Here is a 26,366-nt window from a genome sequence, read left to right on the forward strand (position 1 = left end):
TTACCTTATATGCAGAGTACATCATGAGAAACGCTGGACTGAAGAAACACAAGCTAGATTGAAGATTGCCTGGAGGAATATCAACAACATCCGATATGCAGATGACACCACTCTTATGACAGAAAGTGAAGAACTAAAAAGCCTCTTGATGAAAGTGAAAGAGGGCAGTGAAAAAGTTTGCTTAAAGCTCAACATTCAGAAAACGAAGATCATGGAATACGATCCCATGACTTCATGGGAAACAGATAGGGAAACAGTGGAAATTGTGTCAGACTTTATTTTTGGGGGCTCCAAAATCCCTGCAGATGGAGACTGTATCCATGAAATTAAAAGACGCTTACTCCTTGGAAGGAAAGTTATGACCAACCTAGATAGCATATTCAAAAGCACAGATATTACTTTGCCAACTAAGGTCCATCTAGTCAAGGCTATGGTTTTTCCAGTAGTCATGTATGGATGTGAGAGTTGGACTGTGAAGAAGGCTGAGTGCTGAGAAATTGATGCGTTTGAACTGTGGTGTTGGAGAAGACTCTTGAAAGTCCCTTGGACTGCAAGGAGATCCAACCAGTCCATCCTGAAGAAGATCAGCCCTGAGATTTCTTTGGAAGGAATGATGCTAAAGCTGAAACTCCAGTACTTTGGCCACCTCATGCAAAGAGTTGACTCATTGGAAAAGACTCTGATGCTGGGAGGGATTGGTGGCAGGGGGAGAATGGGACGACAGAGGATGAGATGGCTGGATGGCATCACTGACTCAATGGACATGAGTCTGAGTGAACTCCTGGAGTTGGTGATGGACAGGGAGGTCTGGCATGGTGTGATTCATGGGGTTGCAAAGAGTCAGACACGACTGAGCAACTGAACTGAACTGAATAACAAGGGCGTTTGCGATCTGCCTCTGGGGAGAATGAACCGTATGGTGCTGCAACTGACTTCAGTCCCCTCGACGGAGTTCAGGTTGGATTGTGGCACTCTGCTCCAGGGAATCTGGTGGAACAGGTCTTTAGAGTCAGATATTTTCAGGAACTGCTTTCATGATCCCAATCCTTGCATCTCTTCATATCTAGAAAAGCACTAAACCACTAAATGATGACTTCAGTTCCTCATGCCTGGCAGAAATCCTTTTGTAAAGTAAGTGCTTGATTCCATTGAACTCCCCCTTCACCAAACTCACATACTGACCTTCCCCCACTGGCTCTTTGGAGCAGTTTCTCAGAGTTCTCTGAGATGCTGTCTCCTGGGCTGCTGTCCTCATTTTGCCACAAATAAAACTTCATTCACATCTCTCAAACTGTGCATCTGTCTTAGCTGACAGTGCTTATTTTTCAAAGCAAAGAGTAACTAAGAAGATACGGCATTTCCTCATTAACTGTGATAGGCATATCCATCACTTTTTCTTTCCAAGATCCTTGTTCAAGACAAAAAGAAAAAAATAAACTTCATAGCGTGGAAATCTCAGAGAAGCACCTGAACCAGTGAGCATGAGATCACGGGTAAGAGTACAGAAAAATGCATTATCTCTGCCTGGCATTTTGGCAATATTAGGAAAACCATGATCTCAATCTATCATGAAAAATGTCAGCTTTCTGCAAATTCCACCTCCTATATACCTCCCATGATCTGTAGCTTAGTACTCCATTTAATTAGTATATTTTTCTCATTGGTATAGAGGATTGTCTCTGCTATTTTAACTTCTGAAAAATTCTGGAATGCTGAGTTCATTCTATTAACAAGGGCATTTTCTTACTCCTGTTCTAGAGAGCTGAATTGCATCCACACCTAAATTCGTCACGGCATTTCCCCGACTTCTCTAAGATCCTAACACTGAACCACATCCCAGTGGGAATCTCAGATACCAGTGCCTCCCTGTATTGATCTCTCACAAAGGGAATGTATTGAACATTGAAGTCACTATTTCATGTTGAGAATTCATCATGCTCTATAGAAAGCCAGGATACACACAATGGAGAAAAGGCTCTGGAATATGAGCGAGACGAAATCTGAAGAGCTGGTTCCCACTATTTAAAAAAAAAGAAAAAAACAGGAAAAAATAAGAAGATGATAACAAGCACTCCAGGCAGAAAACTTAGAAGCAGAGAACTAAAGTTTTGCAGATTCTCAGTCTAGGCATTTCAGGAGGAAAAGCAAACACAGCCCCACACCCGGGACAGGACAATTACCTGAGAAGCTGCCATTTCCTCCTCTTCTTCCTCCTGCACTGCATCTTCTGGGGGATATGACATCTCAAACTCACATCTGCATTTTGAGAAAATACCTTCAAAGACATCCATACAGCCCTTTAACCTGCAACTGCTGCAGTGAAAAAGAAGAAAACGTTTTCTTGTTTCTCTCACCCTTTTCGGAGCTCTTTGCTGACTTTCTGGGTTCCTGATCTGTAGTGGGTAATCAAAACTAACCTGATATGCTAATCACATCCTGCTGCTCCACTCTATTGGCAGATCTTCCTGGCTAGTTCCTCTCCTTCCTTTTTGCACTACAGAGAGCAGGCAGCACAACAATTCACCAGACACAATGGACCCTACTTCTGGGCTACTTGACCCAGCCTAGGAGGGTTTTGAAAAAACGCAAGAGACCTGCATTCAGGAGCCCTGAGGGAAACCTCACATTTGGCACATGTGTGAGACCTCAGGAAGGGAGGTTTTAGGGCGGGAACTTCTAGAAGCAAAGGTCAACCTGATTCCCTGGTGAGGGGCTCTTTCTAGGATGTGTGTGGTGTCCTTGGCCTGTGTCTGCGCCCTGGGGGAGGGGAGGGGAGAGGTGACTGTTTGGTAGGAATCACCTGGGGGTCTTGGGTTCCTGCCAGGCTTTATTTGCAGACTTCTTCCCAAAGATCTCCCGTGTCCTTAGTTTTTTTCACCCCTCTCTGCAGCCTGGGGACACACGTTTTCACAAAATGATTTGCATTGTGACAACCTCTCTGCAGGTGTGGCACCTCCAACTTCAGAGACCAGGAGCCTGGAGGTGTTTCCATCACAGCTTTCTTTGAAAATAAACCGTGGACAGCAGGCGGCCTGGCGAGCTGCAGTCCATGGTGTCGCAAAGAGTAGGAAAGGACTGAGCAGCTGAACTGAACTGAACTGAGCAGGACACGCTAGATTAACAAGTGTGTGTGGGCAGAGACAAATGCCTTTGAAAATGATGCCCTAAATGCTATCTGATGACCAACCAAGGAAATAATGATCGGTGTTGTAACTTACATTACACATGAATTAACAGGTGAGAGCCTTGTTCTACTTCCTGTGTGTACGTTTTTCTAGGTTTTATGAATCAACTGCTACAGTTTGTTGTCTGTGCCATTTAGAGAGCTCTATTTTCTCACACCTTTAAAGTATAATGACTAAGAAGAAATTAAAGTTAGAAGCATGTCCATCTTTCTAATATTATATATTCTAAAAAATATTCAGTATGCATGCACCAGTACCAACTTTGTAGAAGATTTCGTTTCACAGCAGAGTTGAGAATAAGGTATAGATGTTTCCTGTATACCCCTTGTTCCCACACGTGGACAATCTCCCTACCTACCTTTGCCCACCAGAGTGAGCATTTGTTACCACTGATGAAGCTACAAGGACACTAAATACATAAACTCTTTAGTTTACCCTTATATTTCTCTTTTAGGGATGTGCACTCCATACCTCCGGACAAATGTATAATAACACGTGTCCATCACAACAGTTTAACACAAATTACTTCACGGTCCTGAAAGTTCTCTAGATTTAGGATATTCAGAGTCCCTCCTTTGAAACCCATGGCAACCACAGACCTTTTTAATCTCTTCTATATTTCCTACTAGATTCCCAGGTGACTGAGTGGGAAGTAGTCCGCTGCCAATGAAGGACATCCAGGTGATGCGGGTTTGATCCTTGGGTCAGGAAGATCGCCTGGAGGAAGAAATGGAAACCCACTCCAGTATCCTTTCCTGGGTAATCTATGGACAGAGGAGCCTGGCAGGCTACAGCCCCTGGGCTCACAAAGACTCAGACACCACTGAGCACACATGAACATTTACCTACACCAAAGTGTCATACTGTAAAACTCCTACTTTCTGTAGCATTTTTGAATCGGCTTCTTTCACTTCGTAAAATGCATGGAATGATTGTCCACGTATTTTATGCCTTGAAAGCTTAAGGTCCAAAAGCTTAAGAACTACCTCTGTGCCTATATTCCTGCTCAGTAAATAAGTTCATCAACACCGTTTTTTTTAGATTCCATATATAACTGTTAAGACAATATTTGCCCAAATATAGAGAACAGATGTATGTACATGGCAGGAGAAGAGGAGGGGGACAAACTGAAGAGCCCACTGACACACACACACCACCGTGGCTGAAATGCTGGAGAAGACTCTTGCGAGGCCCTTGGACTGCACAGAGATCCAGCCAGCCCATCCTAAGGGAGATCAGTCCTGGGTGTTCATTGGAAGGACTGATGCTGAAGCTGAAACTCCAGTCCTTTGGCTACCTCATGTGAAAAGCTGACTCATTTGAAAAGCCCCTGATGCTGGGAATGATTGAAGTGGGGAGGAGAAGGGGACGACTGAGGATGAGATGGTTGGATGGCATCACCGACTCAATGGACATGAGTTTGAGTAAACTCTGCGAGTTGGTGATGGACAGGGAGGCCTGGCGTGCTGCAGTCCATGGGGTCGAAAGACTTGGACATGACGGAGCAAGTGAACTGAACTGAACTGATGGTTAAAACAGGGAACAAATGGGAAGCTGCTGGATAGCACAGGGAGCTCAGCTTGGTGCTCTGTGCTGACCAGAGGGGTGAAATGGAGATCACGGGAGGGAGGTTCAAGAGGGAGCAGATTCATGTATACTTATGGCTGATTGATGATGTCGTACAGCAGAAACTAACACAACATTGTAAAGCAATTATATTCCAATACAAATTATACATGCATCTCTAAAGGAAAAAAAGCTAAACAGACGGGTCACCCAGTGGTGGAGAATCCATCTGACAGTGCAGGGGACATGGACTTGATCCCTGGTCCAGGAATACTCCACATGCTTTGGGGCAACTAAGCCTGTGTGCCACAACTGCTGAGCCTGTGTGGGACAACTTGCTTTTTTAGATGGGCAAGAGGGAAATGAAAGATGCTCACCACCGCTAAACAATAAAAAATACAAAACAAAGCTACAATGATGCGTCATCTCATGCCAGTCAGAATAACAGTTAGCAAAGTGCCCACTAATAATATCATAAATGCTGAGGAGGCTTGGAGATCAGGGACCTCCTACAGGGCTAGAGGGAATGTAAACTGGGGCAGTCACGGGGGGGGAGCACAGAGTGGAAGCTCCTTAAAAAATGCAACCTCCTGACAGTTAAGGAAATGAATTCCATGAAAAATAGACAAAACAGATTAATTGACATATTGATAAGTTTTGCAGTTTTTAGTCAATCATCTGCAAGTCTAAAATGACCAGTTTTGATCGAGCCTTTCTAAATTCTCTAAGTTAAATGTGTACGAATACACATGCACTCACATATTCCTTCTTGGTTTTCTCACTGCTAACATGTATACCTTAGATATCTATATATAGTATTCAATGTGTGTTATATCAATTATATAATGTATATATCTTCAGATATTTATATATTGCATTCAAAGTATGCCAAGGCTATGAGAAAAATGCCTTTAAGCCTAGACAAGAAACTTGTGCTAAGACTTATACAGGGTAAGATTTTATAAATCTTGGTTCAGAACGTTACCATCATGGCTTCTAATTATGCTTTTTGTGACTTTGTTAAATTTACATTTGCTTAAATGAGCCCCTGGAAAGTTTTAGCTTACAGAAGAACAAAGGGCAATTGAAGCGGGTGATGTTATGATTCTAGGTCCTGAGAGCATTCACAGGAAGCCTCGAAGGCCCCTGAGGAAGGTCAAGGCTAGAACCAGGCAAGGAAAGCTCCAGTATTTGGCGTTCAGGCCTTTCTAAGGGGCCCTGGATGAAGTGCTGTGGGCTCCCCAGGCTGAGTGTGGATCGGCCCATTCAAACCAAGGGGAGCAGGAATCTAGAGCTCTGAGGGGGTCACTGAAGGGGGGCCTGTGCAGTAGACCCTGGGGTTCAGCACGACTGCTGGTCTCAAGGTGGAGTTTATCTACTGCAGGTGTTCACAGGACTGGCTAGTGTGACTTCAAGAGCCTACAGGCTGCCTGCTCCCCAGACAGACCTTGAGGCAGCAACAGCATGCAGTAGTTCAGGTAAACTCTCAACAGTACTCTCTATGATCCTTCTTAGAACCATCACAATGTCCCAGCAGTTACAGAGAAGTGGGGGGCGGGGGGGGGGAGTACAATGGAGAAATGATGGGAAATATCCAATTATTCAATTATTTGAGGCTTTAAGGCAGTATGGAAACTAATTGTTACAGATATCATCCCTCTGTGCTAACAAAGAGTTTATTGTTAGGTATTTTCCCTTCAACCTTAAATCGGTAGGTTGACACTTCATTACACACCAACTTCATCACAAGAAACCGTCCAGTTTTATTAACATGTTATATCACACAGTCAGAATAAAACCTTTTCCAACCCACTATTTAACAGAATAAAATACAGATCACAAGCATAAACTATGATATTCATTCCTCTGATACAATGATCTGAGCACTGTGATTCCTATGGTTACAAAATGGAGGTGAATTGTTTATGGAATAAAACATACACTAATTACATGACTTTTCTGTGACTGACTTCCATACATTTCTAGGGGATCAGAGATGTCTTTATTTGAAACATGTCAACTAATATTCATGACTTCTGTTGATATTATAAAGATACATCAAGATTTCAGTGAACTGTCATTGTATTTTACTTAAAAAGCAAGTGACATAACTATTGAAAATGTACATCTTACTATAATATGTGGAATTACTCCCTGAACACTTACCTCATGGTGACCTATAGGGATGTTTGACATGAATGACTAACACCTCCATTTAGATGTACATGTTACATTCCTGTGTCCTTAATCTTCTAATGCAGCATAAATACAAATGATTTCTCCCTAGGATTGAAGGCCTTGTCTCACCTTTGAGATAGCAACCACCAAAAACATAACTTAGCCTACACACTAGAAATGAAGAATAGCAGCATGGAGTAATTTGAGAGTTGAATCACATTGATTTTGGTTTTCAAACAACCACAAATCATGTCAATAGAAACAAAGATATATTGCTACTATTTGTACATTTCTAAATACCAACTTTCATCTTGTGATCCATACTAACATATCAATTTTCGATTTGTTTTAACTATGGATTACTATCTACAATACTTCTCCTGAAGAGGAACTTCAAAAAACAGAATTGATGAAATGGTTTCTATGTGCGGGCTTCCCTGATAGCTCAGTTGGTAAAAATCCACCTCCCACTCCACTATTCTGGCCTGGAAAATTCCATGGACACAGTCCATGGAGATGCAAAGAGTTGGAAGCAACTGAGCGACTTTCACTTTTTCTAGTGTGCAATTTCTGATATTTATTTAGATTTAATTTTTATTAAATACTTTTCTACATTTTCTTTATGTCATTCCTTATCTTCCTTAAATAAATGGTCTTGTATTTTCTGAAGTGTATGTTTAGGACAAACTTCTTCCATCACTTATTAGTAGGGTTTCTCTCCAGTATGTGCTGTCTGTCTAATAAGGTGAGAGCTCAGATTAGAGCCTTTGCCACTTCTCCAGTATGAATTCTCTGATGTTGAGTAAGACGTGAGTGCTCGATGAAGGTTTTTCCACATTCTTTACATTTCTAAGGTTTCTCTACAGTATGAATTCTCTGATGGTGAGTAAGACATGAGTACTTTGAAGGCTTTTCCACATTCTTTACATTTCTAAGGTTTCTCTCCAGTATGAATTCTCTGATGGTAAGTTAGACCTGAGTGCCTGCTAAAGTCTTTGCCACAATCCTTACATTTATAAGGCCTCTCCCCAGTATGAATTCTCTGGTGTTGAGTAAGATGTGAGTACTGACTGAAGGCTTTTCCGCATTCTATACATTTGTAAGGCTTCTCTCCAGTATGAATTCGGTGGTGTTGAGTAAGAGTTGAGTACTGACTGAAGGCTTTTCCACATTCTTTACATTTATAAGATTTCTCTCCAGTATGGATTACTTGATGTTTAGTAAGACAGGACTGCTGTCTAAACGCTTTGCCACAATCCTCACATTTATAAGGCCTCTCTCCAGTATGAATTCTCTGATGCTGAGTAAGATGTGAGTGCTGCCTAAAGTCTTTGCCACAAAACTTACATTTATAAGGCCTCTCCCCAGTATGAATACTCTGGTGTTCAATAAGAGTTGAGTAGTGACGGAAGGCTTTTCTGCATTCTTTACATTTATAAGGCTTCTCTCCAGTATGAATTCGCTGGTGTTGGGTAAGGTTTGAGTACTGACTAAAGGCTTTTCCGCATTCTATACATTTATAAGGCTTCTCTCCAGTATGAATTCGCTGGTGTTGAGTAAGAGTTGAGCAGCAAGTGAAGCCTTTTCCGCATTCTTTACATTTATAAGGTTTCTCTCCTGTATGAATTCTCTGGTGATCAGTAAGACGTGACTTCTGATTAAAGGCTTTGGCACACTCTGTACATTTATAAGGCCTCTCCCCAGTGTGAATGCGCTGATGTTGACTAAGGTTTGAGTAACACATAAATGCTTTTTCACATTCTTTACATTCATAAGGTTTCTTGCCAGTGTGGATTTGCTGATCTTGACTAAGCTCTGAATTCTGCTTAGAGGTGTTACCACACTGTGTGTATTTCAAAGGTTTCCATCCTGAATGAATTTTCCTGTGTCTACTTAGACTGGATGAGTTAGTAAAGGCTTTCTCACATTGCTTACACTTGTAACTTTTCTGTGGATTCTGAATACTCTGCTGTTGAGTGAGATTTGAAGACTGATTAGAGACATCACCATATTCACAATTGTAAGTCTTCTCTCCAGTATGTGTACTCTCATTTAGTGGAGGACTTGATGTTTGGTAAAAGATATTCCTCCATGTACTATTTTTAGAGTCTTTGTCTGAAGATTGAGGTCCCTGATGTTTCATAGGGTGAGAGTCTTGTTCAGTTGTACACCCAGTTTCATTGCATGAATGGCTTCTCACTCCATCATAAATATTCTTGTAATTATTAGGGGTAAAGCTGTTGCTTAAGGCCTGTCTCGTGTTATTACACGTGAGAAGTTGTTCCTTATTAACCGTATCATGATGTGTATTCAACAATGGTGGTGGGATTAACTCTCTTCCATTAATATCAACATTACACATTTTGGAATGGAGAGAAACGGTCTGTTGGTGGAAGAATAATGACCCCTTGTTCACAGATCCCTCAAACTGGTTATATTGTGAGTTTTCCCCATCGTTTTTCAATTTCTGGTTTTCAGACATGCTTGAATGTATGTGTAATCGAAGCCTGTGTTCAGAGTGGTTTGCATGAGTATTTGCAGTAGAGACTGGATGACTTTCCAGATTTTCCACATTTCCCTTCAGAGAATGTGTATGTTTCAAAAACTGCTTTAAGCCTTTGGTTGAACAGATACACTTTTCTGCAGCTGTTGATAACTGAAATGGGTGTTTTCCACAGTTTGACTCATATTGCTCATTTCTTATGGCAGTAATGTCCCCATTGTGTGAAACTGTCTTGGTTTCTTTCTGTCCATATAAACATCTTCTCGGTCTTTCACATACCCCCATATATTCCTGGACTTTCATTAAGTGTTCGTTTCCAAGGTAAGCTCTTTCATATATTCCTAGGTTTGCTTTTTGAATTAAGTTTTCTAATCTTGGATTCTTTGACATCAAACCACGGGTGTTGTGAGAGGACACAGCTGAAAGATATGAAATGAAAGTTTTCTTATCTACTATTCCTAACTATTGGGGCTGATGTGAGCTCAGCTGGGACAGAAGGGGAGCCTCATTCTCTGTGGGAAGAGAACACGGCAACAGTCTGTGGCAGCAGGACAGAGTGAGACCTGTATACAGGGTACTGATGCCAGCCCTGCCCACCCAGCCTGAGAGGGTATCTGTTGCTGCAGACAAAGGCTGGGTGCTGAAATATGGGGTCTGCATAGCATAGCCAGGCAGAGGACTGCTGTGGGCTGTGAGGAGACATGCTGAGGGGCCGGGGGTGAGGGAGGAGCTCTATAACTAGAATGCTTATGCAGGAAGCCTGACCACCAGAGGGCAGAGCACCTTTGTTGACTGATGCCCAAAGGGAAGACCCACCATTGCAGCCCCTCTCCCCCTGTGCTGGCCCCTCCTCTCCCAGCACTAGGAAGGGCCACCACCCAGGTGGGCTCTATTGAGCTCCAGCCACAGCCTCCCCCCATGCAACTCCTCCACAATCAGCAGACTCCTGTGCTCTGGGGCAGCTTCTGGAGCAGACACCTGTGGGTGGCCCACACACATAGAAGGAGCTGAAAGCTCAGCTGATCCCCAGGGTTAAGGAAGGAAAACTGAAGTCTCTCCTCACGGTTACACAAACCATGCTTTTATAACTGCAACTGGCTTTGTCAACTCAGCCCCTACAGAGCATCTGAATGGATAGCCAGGGCTCCCCCAGACATGGGAGGTGTAGATTTAGCAGCTGTAGACTTTGTGGGGATGTATACTAGGGGGAAGGGCCAGGCTAGAGTCTGAGCTGCCCCCAGAGCACCACAGCAGGTCCAGCTCCATGAATGCAATTCTGGGACCTGAGTTCACTGGATCTCTGCTGGTGTTCCAGTGAAAACAACAGCTAAGGAGGCACATCTCTCTGCTTTCACAAACAGTTTATGTAAATCCCTAAAAGTGAAAGCTGCTGGCACCAGAGCAAAGTGCCAGCATGCCCATGGTTGAAGGCAGGCCGAGGCAGTGCCAACATGCGGTCACATGAGACTCACACAGTGCATGAGCACATGCCAAGGTGAACAATCCCAGAGGAGCAATGCTTAGTGGCTTCTCTCCCAATAGGTGTTCTCCAATCTTACCTGCCTTGACTACAGATCAGAATCAGAGGGAAGAAACACATCTGGGCTCTTCTCCACAAACCAAGAAGCAGACCCCACCCCGAGAGACCAGTGAAAACCATAGAGCCAAGGGGAAGCTCCCCTCAATATTTTGGGGAGGCATGGGTCACAATAACAGCAATCAAAGCCCAGATCAAGGGGATAAGGGTACAAGCCTGTGGACCAACCTCACCCTCTAGGGGGAAGACAACAGAGCAAGAGGAGCTAGGATCCTGCAGCCTGCAGAACAGACCACAAACACAGGAAATTTGACAAAATGGGACGACAAAGAAGTATGGTGTAGAGGAAGGAGCAAGACAAAAAGCTACAAGAACCACTAAATGAAGAAGAGACAGGCAGTCTAATGATTAGTCTTCCACTTCAGTCATCTTAAATGCTGATCCCGCTAGATGCCTCTAATTCTTTAATCCACTTTTTATTTTAGCACGTTCTATATGATGTTTCAATATAAAAATCATAAATGATACTGACATAGGTCTAATCAGAAAGCGAGGACACGTAGGACAAAATCTGTGGAAGTTGATAACAACATTCATTAAATAAAGAAGCAGTTCTTGAGAAATTCAGAAAAGAGACTTTCAAAGTACGGTGTGAACACTATCAATGCTCTCTGGAGATCGAATTGGGAAGGAAATCTTAAAAAGTGTAGATATTTATATGTAAAATGAATTCTTTTTGCAGTACAACATTGTAAATTAGTTATACTCCAATAAGAACGTTTTAAAAAGATTCTATTATCTAAACATTATAATAGGTTGAAACCATTAAAAATATGGTAGAAAACGTTTTAAGCTCTTATGCCAATTTATTTGAAAATTTTTTGAGTTAATTGAATATATTTAAGTCTTTTCAGTTCAGTTCAGTTCAGTTAAGCCTTTTAGCATTGAGGAATTGAGGCAGATACACTTAACATTTCATATGATTTCATATGAAGAAAACAGAAACTTTGAAGTAATCCTGAGATTGGCATTCTCTCTCTTTAGGGAGGTTTTGGTTTATACAGTGAAGAAATTACTTGAATTTAAAATTTATAAGATCGTATTTGTAGCTTCCAGTGTTTTAGAAATTATAAGTCAGAAACAAACAAACAAACAAACTCTGTCCCCAGTATTCCTAGAACTTTGGCAGTATGTCCTCAATTCTGCTCACACACTGTCATCTAGAGGTAGAAGCTTTAATAGGAGCGTCTTAGAGCTTTTCAGAAATGTTCAGTTTTCCGAGGGGCCGCCTGCCCCCTACGAAATGGAATAGTAATCGATTCATGCAGGTTGTCACAGGCCAAGAGAAGGGTTTCAGTTCTCACTGTGATTGAGAAAAGTAATCACTGGAGATGAATTCAGGAAGGATTTAAAGGGACAGAATGGGACAGGTGATATCCGCCTATGACAGCAACAGAAAGAAACCCAGACTTCTCTAAAACCATTTCCACTGAAGCAGATCTTCCCAAACCACATGACAAAGATAAATTCCTCACTAATCCTTGGACCTGTCGTGGAGTGGTCGGCTTCATCCATTGACCCCTACCTGTGTATACGGCTGGTGTCTCCAGTCTCCTTACATCCCAGGGAGTCTTCATTTGCTCCAGAAAGGTGACCAGGTCTGGCTTAGAGACCACAAGACCTGATATCAGGAAAAGGAATATTCGTTTTACAAGAGATTCATCAGTTTCCAATCTAATATGTACTCAAGTGAGAAGAAAAGGCACATGTGCTAAGTCGCACCAGTCACGTCTGACTCTTTGCCACCCTATAGACGGTAGCCCGCCAGGGTCCTCTGTCCATGGGAGTGTCCAGGCAAAAGTACTGAGTGGGTTGCCATGTCCTCCTCCAGGAGTTCTTCCCAACCCAGGGATCAAACCTATTTCTTTTATGTCTCCTGCATTGGCAGGCAGGTTCTTTACCACTAGTGCCACCTGGGAAGCCCAGAGAAGGCATGGTAGAATGTTAATACAGCCTAGAACTAAAGTATTTGGGGACATAATTTCCTAAGCTGTATTAACATTCCCTGGTAGCTCAGCTGGTAAAGAAGCCACCTGCACTGTGGGAGCCCTGTGTTTGATGCCTGGGTTAGGAAGATCCTCTGGAAAGGGAATGGCTACCCACTCCACTATTATGCCCTGGAGAATTCCATGGACTATTCCATAGGCTCGCAAAGAGTCAGACATGACTGTTACCTTCCTCTTTACATTATTACATTATTAACATTCTAGAGAAGGCATGGTTGAATGTTAATATAGCCTACAAAATTATATCCCCAAATACTTTATCGAAGCACTTTTCTAACTAACAAATACATAAAGAAAAGATCTTGAGATTCTAGTCAAGTACTACTAAGGCCAAAGTCAGTAAGTGGGAGAAATCTGATTTATAAAGGAGAGTGGCACCCTTTTATACCACAGAACCTACAGAATTACCACTCACCTAGAAGAAGGAGGCAGATTCCATCAAGGAAAAGTGAGAATCATAATGAATCATCATGAAGTCTTCTTTCTCAACTCATAAATATCCATTTTCCCATAGAAAGCAGGGATCTGAAACTATTATAAGGAGCAGAAGATTCTAGGAGACATTCTAGAAATGCAGGAACCAAACCCCAGTGGGTAGAGAAGGGATTCTGGAAGGCAGTTATCCTCACCCAAGGAGGCCAGGTTCCTGTAGTTCTCTAACATCACGTCCCTGTACAATTCTCGCTGCCCGAGGTCCAGGCATTCCCACTCCTCTTCAGTGAAGTCTATGGCCACATCCTGGAATGTCAGCCGTCCCTGAAATGCAAAGTACAGGTGCCATGTGGCCATGGGAAGACTTCCTAATGTGATCCAAGAGGAAACCAGCAAGAGAAATGGTTTTGATTTCGGAGAGTGTCTGGTGTTACACAAGAATATAATTTTTACACAGTAATATTTTCTACCATATTTTTAACCCCAAGAAAAGAGGATGAGATACGATCCATGAACCACTACAGAAATCATTCTGATTTGAAAGAGAAATCATATGATCAGATCAACATTGGCATAGTTATTTCTGAGTGTTGTACTTAGTTGACAGACGATAAACTGTCTATCAAAAGAAACAGGAAATATTTTTACAAAGCACTTCCTGATCCAAATGTTCTGGAGTGGGCTCAGTGTGCCACATTTTTCACAAGCTTATTTGAACGAGTAACGTGGAAAATTCTGCTCCATGAGTGACAATGTGTGAACAGCAACGAGGTAGAATAGTAAGGAAAGAATTCACATTTAACTTTGAAGTTTAAGTGCTTTACAGATTTTACAGGTCTGATAGGATAGTAATCTCGGCAGCAAGAATCATTTTAACAATCTGGTATAGACTACTTTCTGACAGTTTTCAGAGACTTGAATGTATAACAGGAATAATTTAAAATCAATAATGTTGCTGTATCAGTTGCCGTCTATGGGGTCGCACAGAGTCGGACACGACTGGAGCGACTTAGCAGCAGCAGCAACTTTTACTTCAGTTTGTGACTCTAGACTTTAATCAAACACAGACAAATGCACAGAGCTAACTCTCATGAAAGTTTATAGAAATTTCTGTATTTGTAAATAATGCTAAAAACAAGAAAAGTATTAGTCACTCAGTCCTGTCCTACTCTTACCAACCCCAGGGACTGTAGCTTGCCACGCTTCTCTGCCCATGGGATCTCAAGGCACGAATACTGGAGTGGGTAGCTATTCCCTGCTTCACGGAATCTTCAAAAAAGTAAAACAAAAGATCAATCAAATGATGTTAACATGTTCATGCATACAGACATACACTAAAATGGGACTGTGTACTTATTAAGAGACAAATTGTCATGTCAATAAAATCAGGATAATTTTTAAATGACTGAAAATGTACATAAATATTTGAGGATGACATTGTTAGGTAGGTAGAATAGGGAAAAGGAGTCCAAAATGGCGGTGGCTCAAAGTCAAGGAAGGTCAAGGAGGGTCCAAGGACCAGGAGTGGGATGCCACTGCCTTCTCCTGAAAAAACAGCACTCCTGGCTAAACCCAATTTGCATAGGGCAGGCCCAGGTCAAGGGAAAAACATATAAAAGCAGGAGCCAAAGTGCTTTCTCTCTCTCTTTCTCTCCTGCATTCGTGCGCTCTTTCTCTCTTTCTCCCTCCCTCCTGCACTCCTCCAATCTCTTCTCTACAAGTCCTTGGGTTGGCATGGCCTCACGCTTCAAGGATGGATTCTCCTGCTATCTTCTAAATAAAATAGAGCTGTAACACTGATTTGCCTAAGCTAAAACACGGTTTGTCCAAGACCCAAGAGCTGTGATGCGCCAAGGGCTTTAATGTCTGTCACTCCAAATCTTTGTTGTGACGAGACAAAGTAACGAGGTACATACACTCATGTGACAATTTTAATTTTTTAAAATAGACTAGGCTGCAGACATACACAGTGATTAAAAAAATAGACAGCTTTGGTTCTGAATTTTTTAATTACCTCAAAAAACTACCATTTGCATGGAACTATATTTTAAAAATTAGCACAGCTGAACATAGATAAGCAGTAATATGATTCTTGTAAACATTTTGGAAAATACCAAAATGTGATGAGACTCTATCTGTCTGTGATATGAGAGTGGAGTGTACTGGAAATGATCAGACCTGGGGTTGAGTGATGAAAATCCCCACTCCCAAATCCCAGCATCTCTAGTAAACACACAGGAGTGTTGTCAACTACAAATCGGCACTTTCCGAAAGCATTGCCAGCGACTGAACAAGACCTTTTAGAACTAACACCCAAAAAAGATGTCCTCTCCATTATAGGGGACTGGAATGCAAAAGTAGGAAGTCAAGAAACACCTGCAGTAACAGGCAAATTTGGCCTTGCAATGTGGAATAAAGCAGGGCAAAGACTAATAGAGTTTTGCCAAGAAAATGCACTGGTCATAGCAAACACCCTCTTCCAACAACACAAGAGAAGACTCTACACATGGACATCATCAGATGGTCAACACCAAAATCAGATTGATTATATTCTTTGCAGCCAAAGATGGAGAAGCTCTATATAGTTAATAAAAATGAGACCAGGAGCTGACTGTGGCTCTGATCATGAACTCCTTATTACCAAATTCAGACTGAAATTGAAGAAAGCAGGGAAAATGACTAGACCATTCAGGTATGACCTAAATCAAATCCCTTATGATTTTACAGTGGAAGTGAGAAATAGACTTAAGGGCCTAGTTCTGATAGAGTGCCTGATGATCTACGGCATGAGGTTCATGATATTGTACAAGAGACAAGGATCAAGACCATCCCCATGGAAAAGGAATGCAAAAAAGCGAAATGGCTGTCTCGGGAGCCTTACAAATAGCTGTGAAAGAAGGGAAGAGAAAAGCAAAGGAGAAAAGGAAAGATATAAGCATCTGAATGCAGAGTTCCAAAGAATAGCAAGAAGAGATTAAGAAAGCCTTCTTCAGAGATCATTGCAAAGAAATAGAGGAAAACAACAGAATGGGAAAGACTAGAGATCTCTTCAAGAAAATCAGAGATACCAAGGGAACATTTCATGCAAAGATGGGCTCGATAAAGGACAGAAATGGTATGGACCTACAGAAGCAGAAAATATTAAGAAGAGGTGGCAAGAATCCACAGAAGAACTGTACAAAAAAGATCTTCACGACCTGGATAATCAAGATTGTGTGATCACTCATCTAGAGCCAGACATCCTGGAATGTGAAGTCAAGTGGGCCTTAGAAAGCATCACTAGGAACAAAACTAGTGGAGGTGATGGAATTCCAGTTGAGCTGTTTCAAATGAAAGATGATGCTGTGAAAGTGCTGCACTCAATATGCCAGCAAATTTGGCCACAGGACTGGAAAAGGTCCGTTTTCATTCATATCCCAAAGAAAGGCAATGCCAAAGAATGCTCGAACTACCGCACAATTGCACTCATCTCACATGCTAGTAAAGTAATGCTCAAAATTCTCCAAGCCAGGCTTCAGCAATACACGAACCATGAACTTCCTGATGTTCAAGCTGGTTTTGGAAAAGGCAAAGGAACCAGAGATCAAATCGTCAACATCTGATGGATCATGGAAGAAGCTAGAGAGTTCCAGAAAAAACATCTATTTCTGCTTTATTGACTATTCCAAAGCCTTTGACTGTGTGGATCAAAATAAACTGTGGAAAATTCTGAAAGAGATGGGAATACCAGACCACCTGACCTGCCTCTTAAGGAAATCAGTATGCACGTCAGGAAGCAACACTTAGAACTGGACTTGGAACATCAGACTGGTTCCAAATAGGAAAAGGAGTGCGTCAAGACTGTATATGTCACCCTGCTTATTTAACCTCTATGCAGAGAACATCATGAGAAACGCTGGACTGAAGAAACACAAGCTGGAGTCAAGATTGCCAGGAGAAATATCAGTAACGTCAGATATGCAGATGACACCACCCTTATGGCAGAAAGTGAAGAGGAACTAAAAAGCCTCTTGATGAAAGTGAAAGAGGAGAGCGAAAATGTTGGCTTGAAGCTCAACATTCAGAAAACAAAGATCATGGCATCCGGTCCCATCACTTCATGAGAAATAGATGGGGAAACAGTGGAAATAGTCTCAGACTGTATTCTTTGGGGCTCTAAAATCACTGCAGATGGTGACTGCAGCCATGAAATTAGAAGACTCTTACTCCTTGGAAGAAACGTTATGACCAACCTAGATAGCATATTTAAAAGAAGAGACATTACTTTTCTGACTGAGGTTCGTCTAGTCAAGGCTATGGATTTTCCTGTGGTCATGTATGGATGTGAGGGTTGGACTGTGAAGAAGGCTGAGTGCTGAAGAATTGATGCTTTTGAACTGTGGTGTTGGAGAAGACTCTTGAGAGTCCCTTAGGCTTCAAGGAGATCCAACCAGTCCATTCTGAAGGAGATCAGCCCTGGGATTTCTTTGGAAGGAATGATGCTAAAGCTGAAACTCCAGTGCTTTGGCCACCTCATGTGAAGAGTTGACTTATTGGAAAAGACTCTGATGCTGGGAGGGATTGGGGGCAGGAGGAGAAGTGGACGACAGAGGATGAGATGCCTGGATGGCATCACTGACTCGATGGACGTGAGTCTAAGTGAACTCCGGGAGTTGTTGATGGATAGGGAGGCCTGGCAGGCTGTGATTCAAGCGGTTGCAAAAGGTCAGAGATGGCTGAGTTGACTGAACTGAACTGAGCAACAACAAGGGCGTTTGCCATCTGCCTCTGGGAAGAATGAACCCTATGGTGCTGCAACTGACTTCAGTCCCCTAGTCAAAGTTTAGGGTGGATTGAGGCACTCTGTCCAGGGAATCTGGTGGAACAGGTCTTTGGAGAGTCAGATATTTTGAGGAACTGCTTTCATGATCCCAATCCTTGCATCTCTTCATATCTAGAAAAGCACTAACCACTAAGTGATGAATTCAGTTCCTCACGACTGGCCAGAAAACTTTTGTAAAGTAAGTGCTTGATTGCACTGAACTCCCCCTTCACTAAAGTCACATACTGACCTTCCCCCACTGGCTCTTTGGAGCAGTTTCTCAGAGTTCTCTGAGATGCTCTCTCCTGGGCTGCTGTCCTCATTTTGCCCCAAATAAAACTTAATGCCCATCTCTCAAAGTGTGCATCTGTTTTAGCTGACAGTGTTTATTTCTCAAAGCAGAGTAACTAAGAAGATACGGCATTTCCTCATTAACTGTGATAGGCATATCCATCATTTTTCTTTCCAAGACCCTTGTTCAAGACAAAAAATTTAAAAAATGAATTTCATAGCGTGGAAATCTCCCAGAAGCACCTGAACCAGTGAACATCAGAGGTCACGGGGTACGAGTACATGTAAAAATGCATATCACTGCCAGGCTTCTTGGCAATATTAGGAAAAGCATGATCTCAATCTACCATGAAAAATGTCAGCTATCTGCAAGTTCCACCTCCTGTATACCTCCCATGATCTGTAGCTTATAGTCCACTTAATTAGTATATTTTCCTTATCGGTATAGAGGATTGTCTCTGCTACTTTAACTTCTGAAAAATTCTGGAATGCTGAGTTCATTCTATTAACAAGGGCACTTTCTTACTCCTGTTCCAGAGAGCTGAATTGCATCCACATGTAAATTCATCACAGCATTTCCCCGACTTACCTAAGATCCTAACACTGAACCACATCCCAATGGGAATCTCAGATACCAGTGCCTCCCCGTATTGATCTCTCACAAAGGGAATGTATTCAACATTGAAAGTCACTATTTCATGTTGAAAATTCATCATGCTCTATAGAAAGCCAGGATACACACAATGGAGAAAAGGTTCTGGATATGAGCGAGACGAAACCTGAAGAGCTGATTTTCACTATTTAAAATTTAAAAAAAAAAAGGGGGGGGGGGTGTGAATGAGAAGGTGATTGCAAGCACTCCAGGCAGAAAACTTAGAAGCAGAGAACTAAAGGTTTGCAGATTCTCAGTCCAGGCATGTCAGGAGGAAAAGCAGACACAGCCCCACACCCGGGACAGGACAATTACCTGAGAAGCTGCCATTTCCTCCTCTTCTTCCTCCTGCTCTGCGTCTTCTGTGGGGATATGACTTCTCAAACTCACATCTGCATGTTGAGAAAATACCTTCAAAAGCATCCATACAGCCGTTTAACCTGCAACTGCTGCAGTGAAAAAGAAGAAAACGTTTTCTTGTTTCTCTCACCCTTTTCGGAGCTCTTTGCTGACTTTCTCTGTTCCTGATCTGTAGTGGGTAATCAAGACTAACCTGATATGCTAATCACATCCTGCTGCTCCACTCTTTAGGCAGATCTTCCCAGCTAGTTCCTCTCCTTCCTTTTTGCACTACAGAGAGCAGGCCTCAGAACAATTCACCGGACACAATGGACCCTACTTCTGGGCTACCTGACCCAGCCTACCAGGGTTTTGAAAAAAATGCAAGAGGAAGACCTGCATTCAGGAGCCCTGAGGGAAGCCTCACATTTGGCACATCTGAGACCTCAGGAAGGAGGATTTAGGGCGGGAACTTCTAGAAGCAAAGGTCAACCTGATTCCCTGGGGAGGGGCTCTTTCTAGGATGGGTGTGGTGGGCCTCACCTGTGCCTACGCCCTTGGGGGAGGGGCGGGGAGAGGTGAGTGGTGGGAATCACCTGGGGGTCTTGGGTTCCTGCCAGGCTTTACTTGCAGACTTCTTCCCAAAGATCTCCCATGTCCTTAGTTGTTTTCACCCCTCTCTGCAGCCTGGGGACACACGTTTTCACAAAATGATTTGCATTGTGACCACCTCTCTGCAGCTGTGGCACCTCCAACTTCAGAGACCAGGAGCCTGGAGGTGTTTCCAACACAGCTTTCTTTGAAAATAAACCAGAGGCAGCAGGAGGCCTGGCGAGCTGCAGTCTATGGGGTCACAAAGAGTAGGACAGGACTGAGCAGCTGAACTGAACTGAATTGAGCAGGACACGCTAGGTTAACAAGTGTGTGTGGGCAGAGACAAATGCCTTTGAAAATGATGCCCTAAATGCTATCTGATGACCAACCAAGGAAATAATGATCGGTGTTGTCGTTTAAGTTACATTAACATGAATTAACACGTGAGAGCCTTGTTCTACTTCCTGTGTGTGTGTTTTTCTAGGTTTTATGAATCAACTGCTACAGTTTGTTGTCTGTGCCATTTAGAGAGCTCTATTTTTTCGCATCTTTAAAGTATAATGACTAAGGAAAAATTAAAGATAGAACCATGTCCATCTTTCTAATATTATATGCCGCGGCCAGCACAAGCAAGAGTCGCACCTGCACAGGGAGAGAACGGAGCGTCCCCGCTAAGAAAATAAGAGAGAGACAAAAGACGGGGTTGAGAGGATCAGACCAAAATGGCTGATACCTTGCTTTATTGTGCTGCAGTATATATAGGGTAAAGTACGTGACTTATGACATTCACAAGGTTGTTTTTAATCTCAAGATACAATCACCAGACCCTTACCATTGTATACAGAACACAATCAGATAATCTATCTTCTATGAAGTATACATAATAAGATAATCTATCTTCTATGAAATGTTGCCGAAACCAAACATCTTGGAGCCTTAAGGGCTATAAAAATTCTTGAGGGTGGCGGGACAGGGAGCTTAGGAACATGTCCTAGGGCTCTGCATACCTGCTGAGCAGCTCCCAAGACTTAACCCTTCACGGGTCGTCCCCCGCAATTATATATTATAAAAAATATTCAGTGTGCATGCACCAGTATCAACTTTGTAGAAGATTTTGTTTCACAGCAGAGTTGAAAACAAGGTACAACGTTTCCCATACCCATACGACTCTTGTTCGCACACGTGCACAATCTCCCTACTTACCTTTCCCCACCAGAGTGAGCATTTGTTACCACTGATGAAGCTACAAGGACAGTAAATAAACTCTTTAGTTTACCCTTATGTTTCTCTTTTAGGGATGTGCACTCCATACATCTGGATAAATGTATAATAACATGTGTCCATCACAACCGTTTAACACAAATTATTTCATGGTCCTGAAAGTTTTCTAGATTTAGGATATTCATAATCCTTCCTTTGAAACCCATGGCAACCACAGACCTTTTAAATCTCTTTTATATTTCCTACTAGATTCCCAGGTGACTGAGTGGGAAGAACTTTCTACCTGCCGATGCAGGACATCCAGGTGATGCAGGTTCCATCCTTGGATCAGGAAGATGCCCTGGAAGAAGAAATGGAAACCCACTCTAGTATCCTTTCCTGGGAAATCTATGGACAGAGGAGCCTGGCGGGCTACAACCCCTGGGCTCACAAAGACTCAGACACCACTGAGCACATATGAACATTTAGCTACACCAAAGTGTCATATTGTAAAATTGCTACTTTCTGTAGCATTTTTGAATGGGCTTCTTTCACTTCATAAAATGCCTGCCACGATTGTCCGTGTATTTTATGCCTTGAAACCTCAACATCCAAAAGCTTAAGAACTACCGTTGTGCCTATATTCCTGCTCAGTAAATAAGTTCATCAACACCATTTTTTTAGATTCCATGTATATCTGTTACGACAATATTTGTCCAAATATAGAGAACAGATGTGTGGACACGGCAGGAGAAGAGGGGGACAAACTGAAGAGCCTTCCTGACACACATACACTACCATGGCTGAAATGCTGGAGAAGACTCTTGCGAGGCCCTTGGACTGCACAGAGATCCAGCCAGTCCATCCTAAGGGAGATCAGTCCTGGGTGTTCATTGGAAGGACTGATGCTGAAGCTGAAACTCCAGTACTTTGGCCACCTCATGTGAAAAGCTGACACATTTGAAAAGCCCCTGATGCTGGAAATGATTGAAGTGGGGAGGAGAAGGGGACGACCGAGGATGAGATGGTTGGATGGCGTCACCGACTCAGTGGACATGAGTTTGAGGAAACTCTGCGAGTTGGTGATGGACAGGGAGGCCTGGCGTGCTGCAGTCCATGGGGTGGCAAACACTTGGACATGACTGAGCAAGTGAAATGAACTGAACTGATGGTTAAAACAGGTAGCTAGTGGGAATCTGCTGGATAGCACGGGGAGCTCAGCTTGGTATTCTTGCTGACCAGAGGGGTGAAATGGAGATCACGAGAGGGTGGTTCAAGAGGGAGCAGATTCATGTATACTTATGGCTCATTGATGATGTTGTACAGCAGAAACTAACACAACATTGTAAAGCAATTATATTCCAATACAAAATATACATGCATCTCGAAAGGAAAAAAGCTAAACAGACAGGTCACCCAGCAGTGGAGTATCCTTCTGACAGTTCGGGGGACGTGGGATTGATCCCTGGTCCAGGAATACTCCACATGCATTGGGGCAGCTAAGCCTGTGCGCCACAACTGCTGAGCCTGGGTGGGGCAACTTGCTCTTTTAGAAAGGAAAGAGGCAAAGGAAAGATGCTCACCAGCGCTAAACAATAAGAAATGCAAAACAAAGCTACAATGATGCATCACCTCATGCCAGTCAGAATAACAATTAGCAAAGAGCCCACTAGTAATATTGTAAACGCTGACGAGGCTTGGAGATCAGGGAACCTCCTGCATGGCTGGAGAGAATGTAAACTGGGGCAGTCACAGGGGGAGGACAGTGTAGAAATTCCTTAAAAAATGTAACCTCCTAACATTTAAGGAAATGAATTCCATGAAAAATAGACAAAACAGATTAATTGACAAATTGACAATTTTGCAGTATTTAGTCAATCATCTGCAAGTCTAAAATGACCAGTTTTGATCTAGCATTTCTAAATTCTCCAAGTTAAATGTGTATGAATACACATACACTCACATATTCCTTCTTGGTTTTCTCACTGCTAACGTGTATACCTTCAGATATTTATATATTGTATTCAATGTGTGTTATATAAATTATATGATGTATATATCTTCAAATATTTATATCTTGCATTCAAAGTATGCCAAGGCCATGAGAAAAGAGTTCCTTTAAGCCTAGACAAGAAAATTGTGCTAAGAATTGTACAGGGCAAGATTTTACACATCTTGGTTCAGAACTTTCCCATCATGGCTTTTAATTATGCTTTTTGTGACTTTGTTAAATTGACATTTGCTTAAATGAGCCCCTGGAAACTTTTAGCTAACAGAAGAACCAAGGACAATTGAAGTAGATGAGTTTATGACTCTAGGTCCTAAGAGAATTCACAGGAAGCCTTGAGGGCCCCTGAGGAAGGTCAAGGCTAGAACCAGGCAGAGAAAGCTCCAGTACTTCGGGTTCAGGCCTTTCTAAGGGACCCTGGTTGAAGTGCTGTGGGCTCGCCAGTCTGAGTGTGGATTGTTCCATTCAAACCAAGAGGAGCAGGAATCTAGAGCTCTGAGGGTGTCATTGAAGGGGGGCCTGTGCAGTAGACCCTGGGGTTGAGCACAACCGCTGGTCTCAGGGTGGGTGGTCATCTACTGCAGGTGTTCACAGGACTGGCTGGTGTGAGTTCAAGGGCCTGCAGGCTGCCTACTTCCCAGACAGACGCTGAGGCAGCAACAGCATGCAGTAGTTCAGGTAAACTCTCAACAATACTCTGTATGATCCTTCTTAGAACCATCACAATATCCCAGTAGTTATGGGGGGGGGGGGGGGAGTACAATGGAGAAATGATGGGAAATATCCAATTATTTGAGGCTTAAAGGCAGGATGGAAACTAATTGTGACAGGTATCATCCCTCTGTGCTAACAAAGAGTTTATTGTTAGGTATATTCCCTTCAACCTTAAATCGGTAGGTTGACAATTCATTACACACCAACTTCATCACAAGAAACCGTCCAGTTTTATTAACATGTTATATCACACAGTCAGAATAAAACCTTTTCCAACCCAATTTTAACTGAATAAAATACAGATTACAAGCATAAACAATGATATTCATTCCTCTGATACAATGATCTAAGAACGGTGATTCATATGTTTACAAAATGGAGGTTAATTGTTTATGAAATAAAACATACACTAATTATATAACTTTTCTGGGAGGGGTTTCCATACATTTCTAGGGGATCAGAGATGTCTTCATTTGAAACATGGCAACTAATATTCATGACTTCTGTTGATATTATAAAGATACATCAAGACTTCAGTGAACCATCATTGTATTTTACTTAAATAGGAAGTGACATAACTATTGAAAATGTACATCTTACTATAATATGTGGAATTTCTCCCTGAACACTTACCTCATGGTGACCTATAGGGATGTTTGACATGAATGACTAACACCTCCATTTAGATTACATGTTACTTTCCTGTGTCCTTAATCTTCTAATGGAGAATAAATATAAATGATTTCTTCCTAGGAGTGAAGGCCTTGTCTCATCTTTGAGATAGCAACCATCAAAAACATAACTTTGCATACACACTAGAAATGAAGCATAGCAGCATGGAGTAATTTGAGAGTTGAATCACCTTGATTTTGGTTTTCAAACAATCACAAATCATGTCAATATAAACAAAGATATATTGCTAATATTTGTACATTTCTAAATACCAACCTTCATCTTGTGATCCATACTAACATATCTATTTTCTATCTGTTTTAACTATGGATTACTATCTACAATACTTCTCCTGAAGAGGAACTTGAAAAAACAGGATTGATGAAATGCTTTCTATTGTGTGGGCTTCCCTGATAGCCCAGTTGGTAAAGAATCCACCTCCCACTCCACTATTCTAGCCTGGAGAACTCCATGGACACAGTCCATGGGGTTGCAAAGAGTTGGAAACAACTGAGCGACTTTCACTTTTTCTAGTGTGCAATTTCTGATATTTATTTAGATTTAATTTTTATTAAATACTTTTCTACATTTTCTTTATGTCATTCCTTATCTTCCTTAAATAAATGGTCTTGTATTTTCTGAAGTGTATGTTTAGGACAAACTTCTTCCATCACTTATTAGTAGGGTTTCTCTCCAGTACGTGCTCTCTGTCTAATAAGGTGAGAGCTCAGATTAAAGCCTTTGCCACTTCTCCAGTATGAAGAAACACATCTGGGGGCTCTTCTCCACAAACCAGGAATCAGACTCCACCCCGAGAGACCAGTGACAACCATAGAGCCAAGGGGAAATTCCCCTCAATATTTTGGGTAGGCTCGGGTCACAATAACAGCAATCAAAGCCCAGATCAAGCGGATAAGGGTACAAGCCTGTGGACCAACCTCACTCCCTAGGGGGAAGACAACAGAGCAAGAGGAGCTAGGATCCTGCAGCCTGTAGAACAGACCACAAACCCAGAAAATTTGACAAAATGAGAGGACAACGAAGTATGATGTAGAGGAAGGAGCAAGACAAAAAGCTACAACAACCACTAAATGAAGAAGAGACAGGCAATCTAATGATTACTCTTCCACTTAAGTCATCTTAAATGCTGATGCCATCAGGTGCCCTCTCATTCTTTAACCCACTTTTTATTTTAGCAAGTTCCATATGATGTTTCAATATAAAAATCATAAATGATACTGACATAGGTCTAATCAGAAAGCAAGAACATGTAGGACAAAGTCTGGGGAAGTTGATAACAAGGTTCATTAAATAAAGAAGCAGTTCTTGAGAAATTAAGAAATGAGACTTTCAAAGTATGGTGTGAACACTATCAATGCTCTCTGGAGATCGAATTGGGAAGGAAATCTTAAAAAGAGTAGATATCTATATGTAAAATGGATTCTTTTTGCAGTACAACATTGTAAATGAGTTATACTCCAATAAGAACGTTTTAACAAGATTCTATATCTAAACATAATAGTTTGAAACCATTAAAAATATGGTGGAAAATGTTTGAAGCTCTTATGCCAATTTATTTGAAAATTTTTTGAGTTAATTGAATATATTTAAGTCTTTTCAGTTCAGTT

The 26,366-nt window shown here is 42.0% G+C and overlaps 3 protein-coding genes across 3 annotated transcripts in view; all 3 read right to left on the minus strand.

Moving 5' to 3' along the window:
* LOC138419578 (zinc finger protein 85-like) overlaps positions 1-6,922 on the minus strand; it is a 66,486-nt gene extending 59,564 nt beyond the window's left edge. The window contains 2 exon segments of the mRNA XM_070289310.1: positions 2,181-2,256; positions 6,918-6,922. Coding sequence (XP_070145411.1) covers positions 2,181-2,256; positions 6,918-6,922 — 81 coding nt within the window.
* Positions 6,923-7,860: 938 nt separating this feature from the next.
* LOC138419151 (zinc finger protein 724-like) lies at positions 7,861-24,704 on the minus strand. Its single transcript, XM_069551421.2, has 7 exons — positions 24,700-24,704; positions 21,348-21,387; positions 19,527-19,622; positions 13,665-13,791; positions 12,555-12,650; positions 8,809-9,851; positions 7,861-8,640 (listed from the first exon to the last, which is right to left on the minus strand). Exons 1-7 carry the CDS (start codon positions 24,702-24,704, stop codon positions 7,861-7,863), a joined length of 2,187 nt encoding a protein of 728 aa, XP_069407522.2.
* Positions 24,705-25,592: 888 nt separating this feature from the next.
* The window catches only part of LOC138419579 (zinc finger protein 28 homolog), a 57,819-nt gene continuing 57,045 nt past the window's right edge, over positions 25,593-26,366 (minus strand). The window contains exon 7 of the mRNA XM_069552442.1: positions 25,593-25,684. Within this exon, the coding sequence (XP_069408543.1) occupies positions 25,593-25,684 (92 nt within the window). The remainder of the gene's footprint in view (positions 25,685-26,366) is intronic.

This window comes from Ovis canadensis, chromosome 14 (assembly GCF_042477335.2).
Source record: "Ovis canadensis isolate MfBH-ARS-UI-01 breed Bighorn chromosome 14, ARS-UI_OviCan_v2, whole genome shotgun sequence".
Lineage (NCBI taxonomy): Eukaryota > Metazoa > Chordata > Mammalia > Artiodactyla > Bovidae > Ovis > Ovis canadensis.

Excerpts from the sequence above, each read along its gene's own strand:
- LOC138419151 (XM_069551421.2), bottom strand. Across the intron at positions 13,792-19,526 it reads AGGAAATGGCAGCTTCTCAG|GGACGGCTGACATTCCAGGA; the intron begins GTAATTGTCCTG and ends TTTGCATTTCAG. Across the intron at positions 8,641-8,808 it reads GTCTAAGTAGACACAGGAAA|ATTCACACTGGGGAGAGGCC; the intron begins ATTCATTCAGGA and ends CAACATCAGCGC.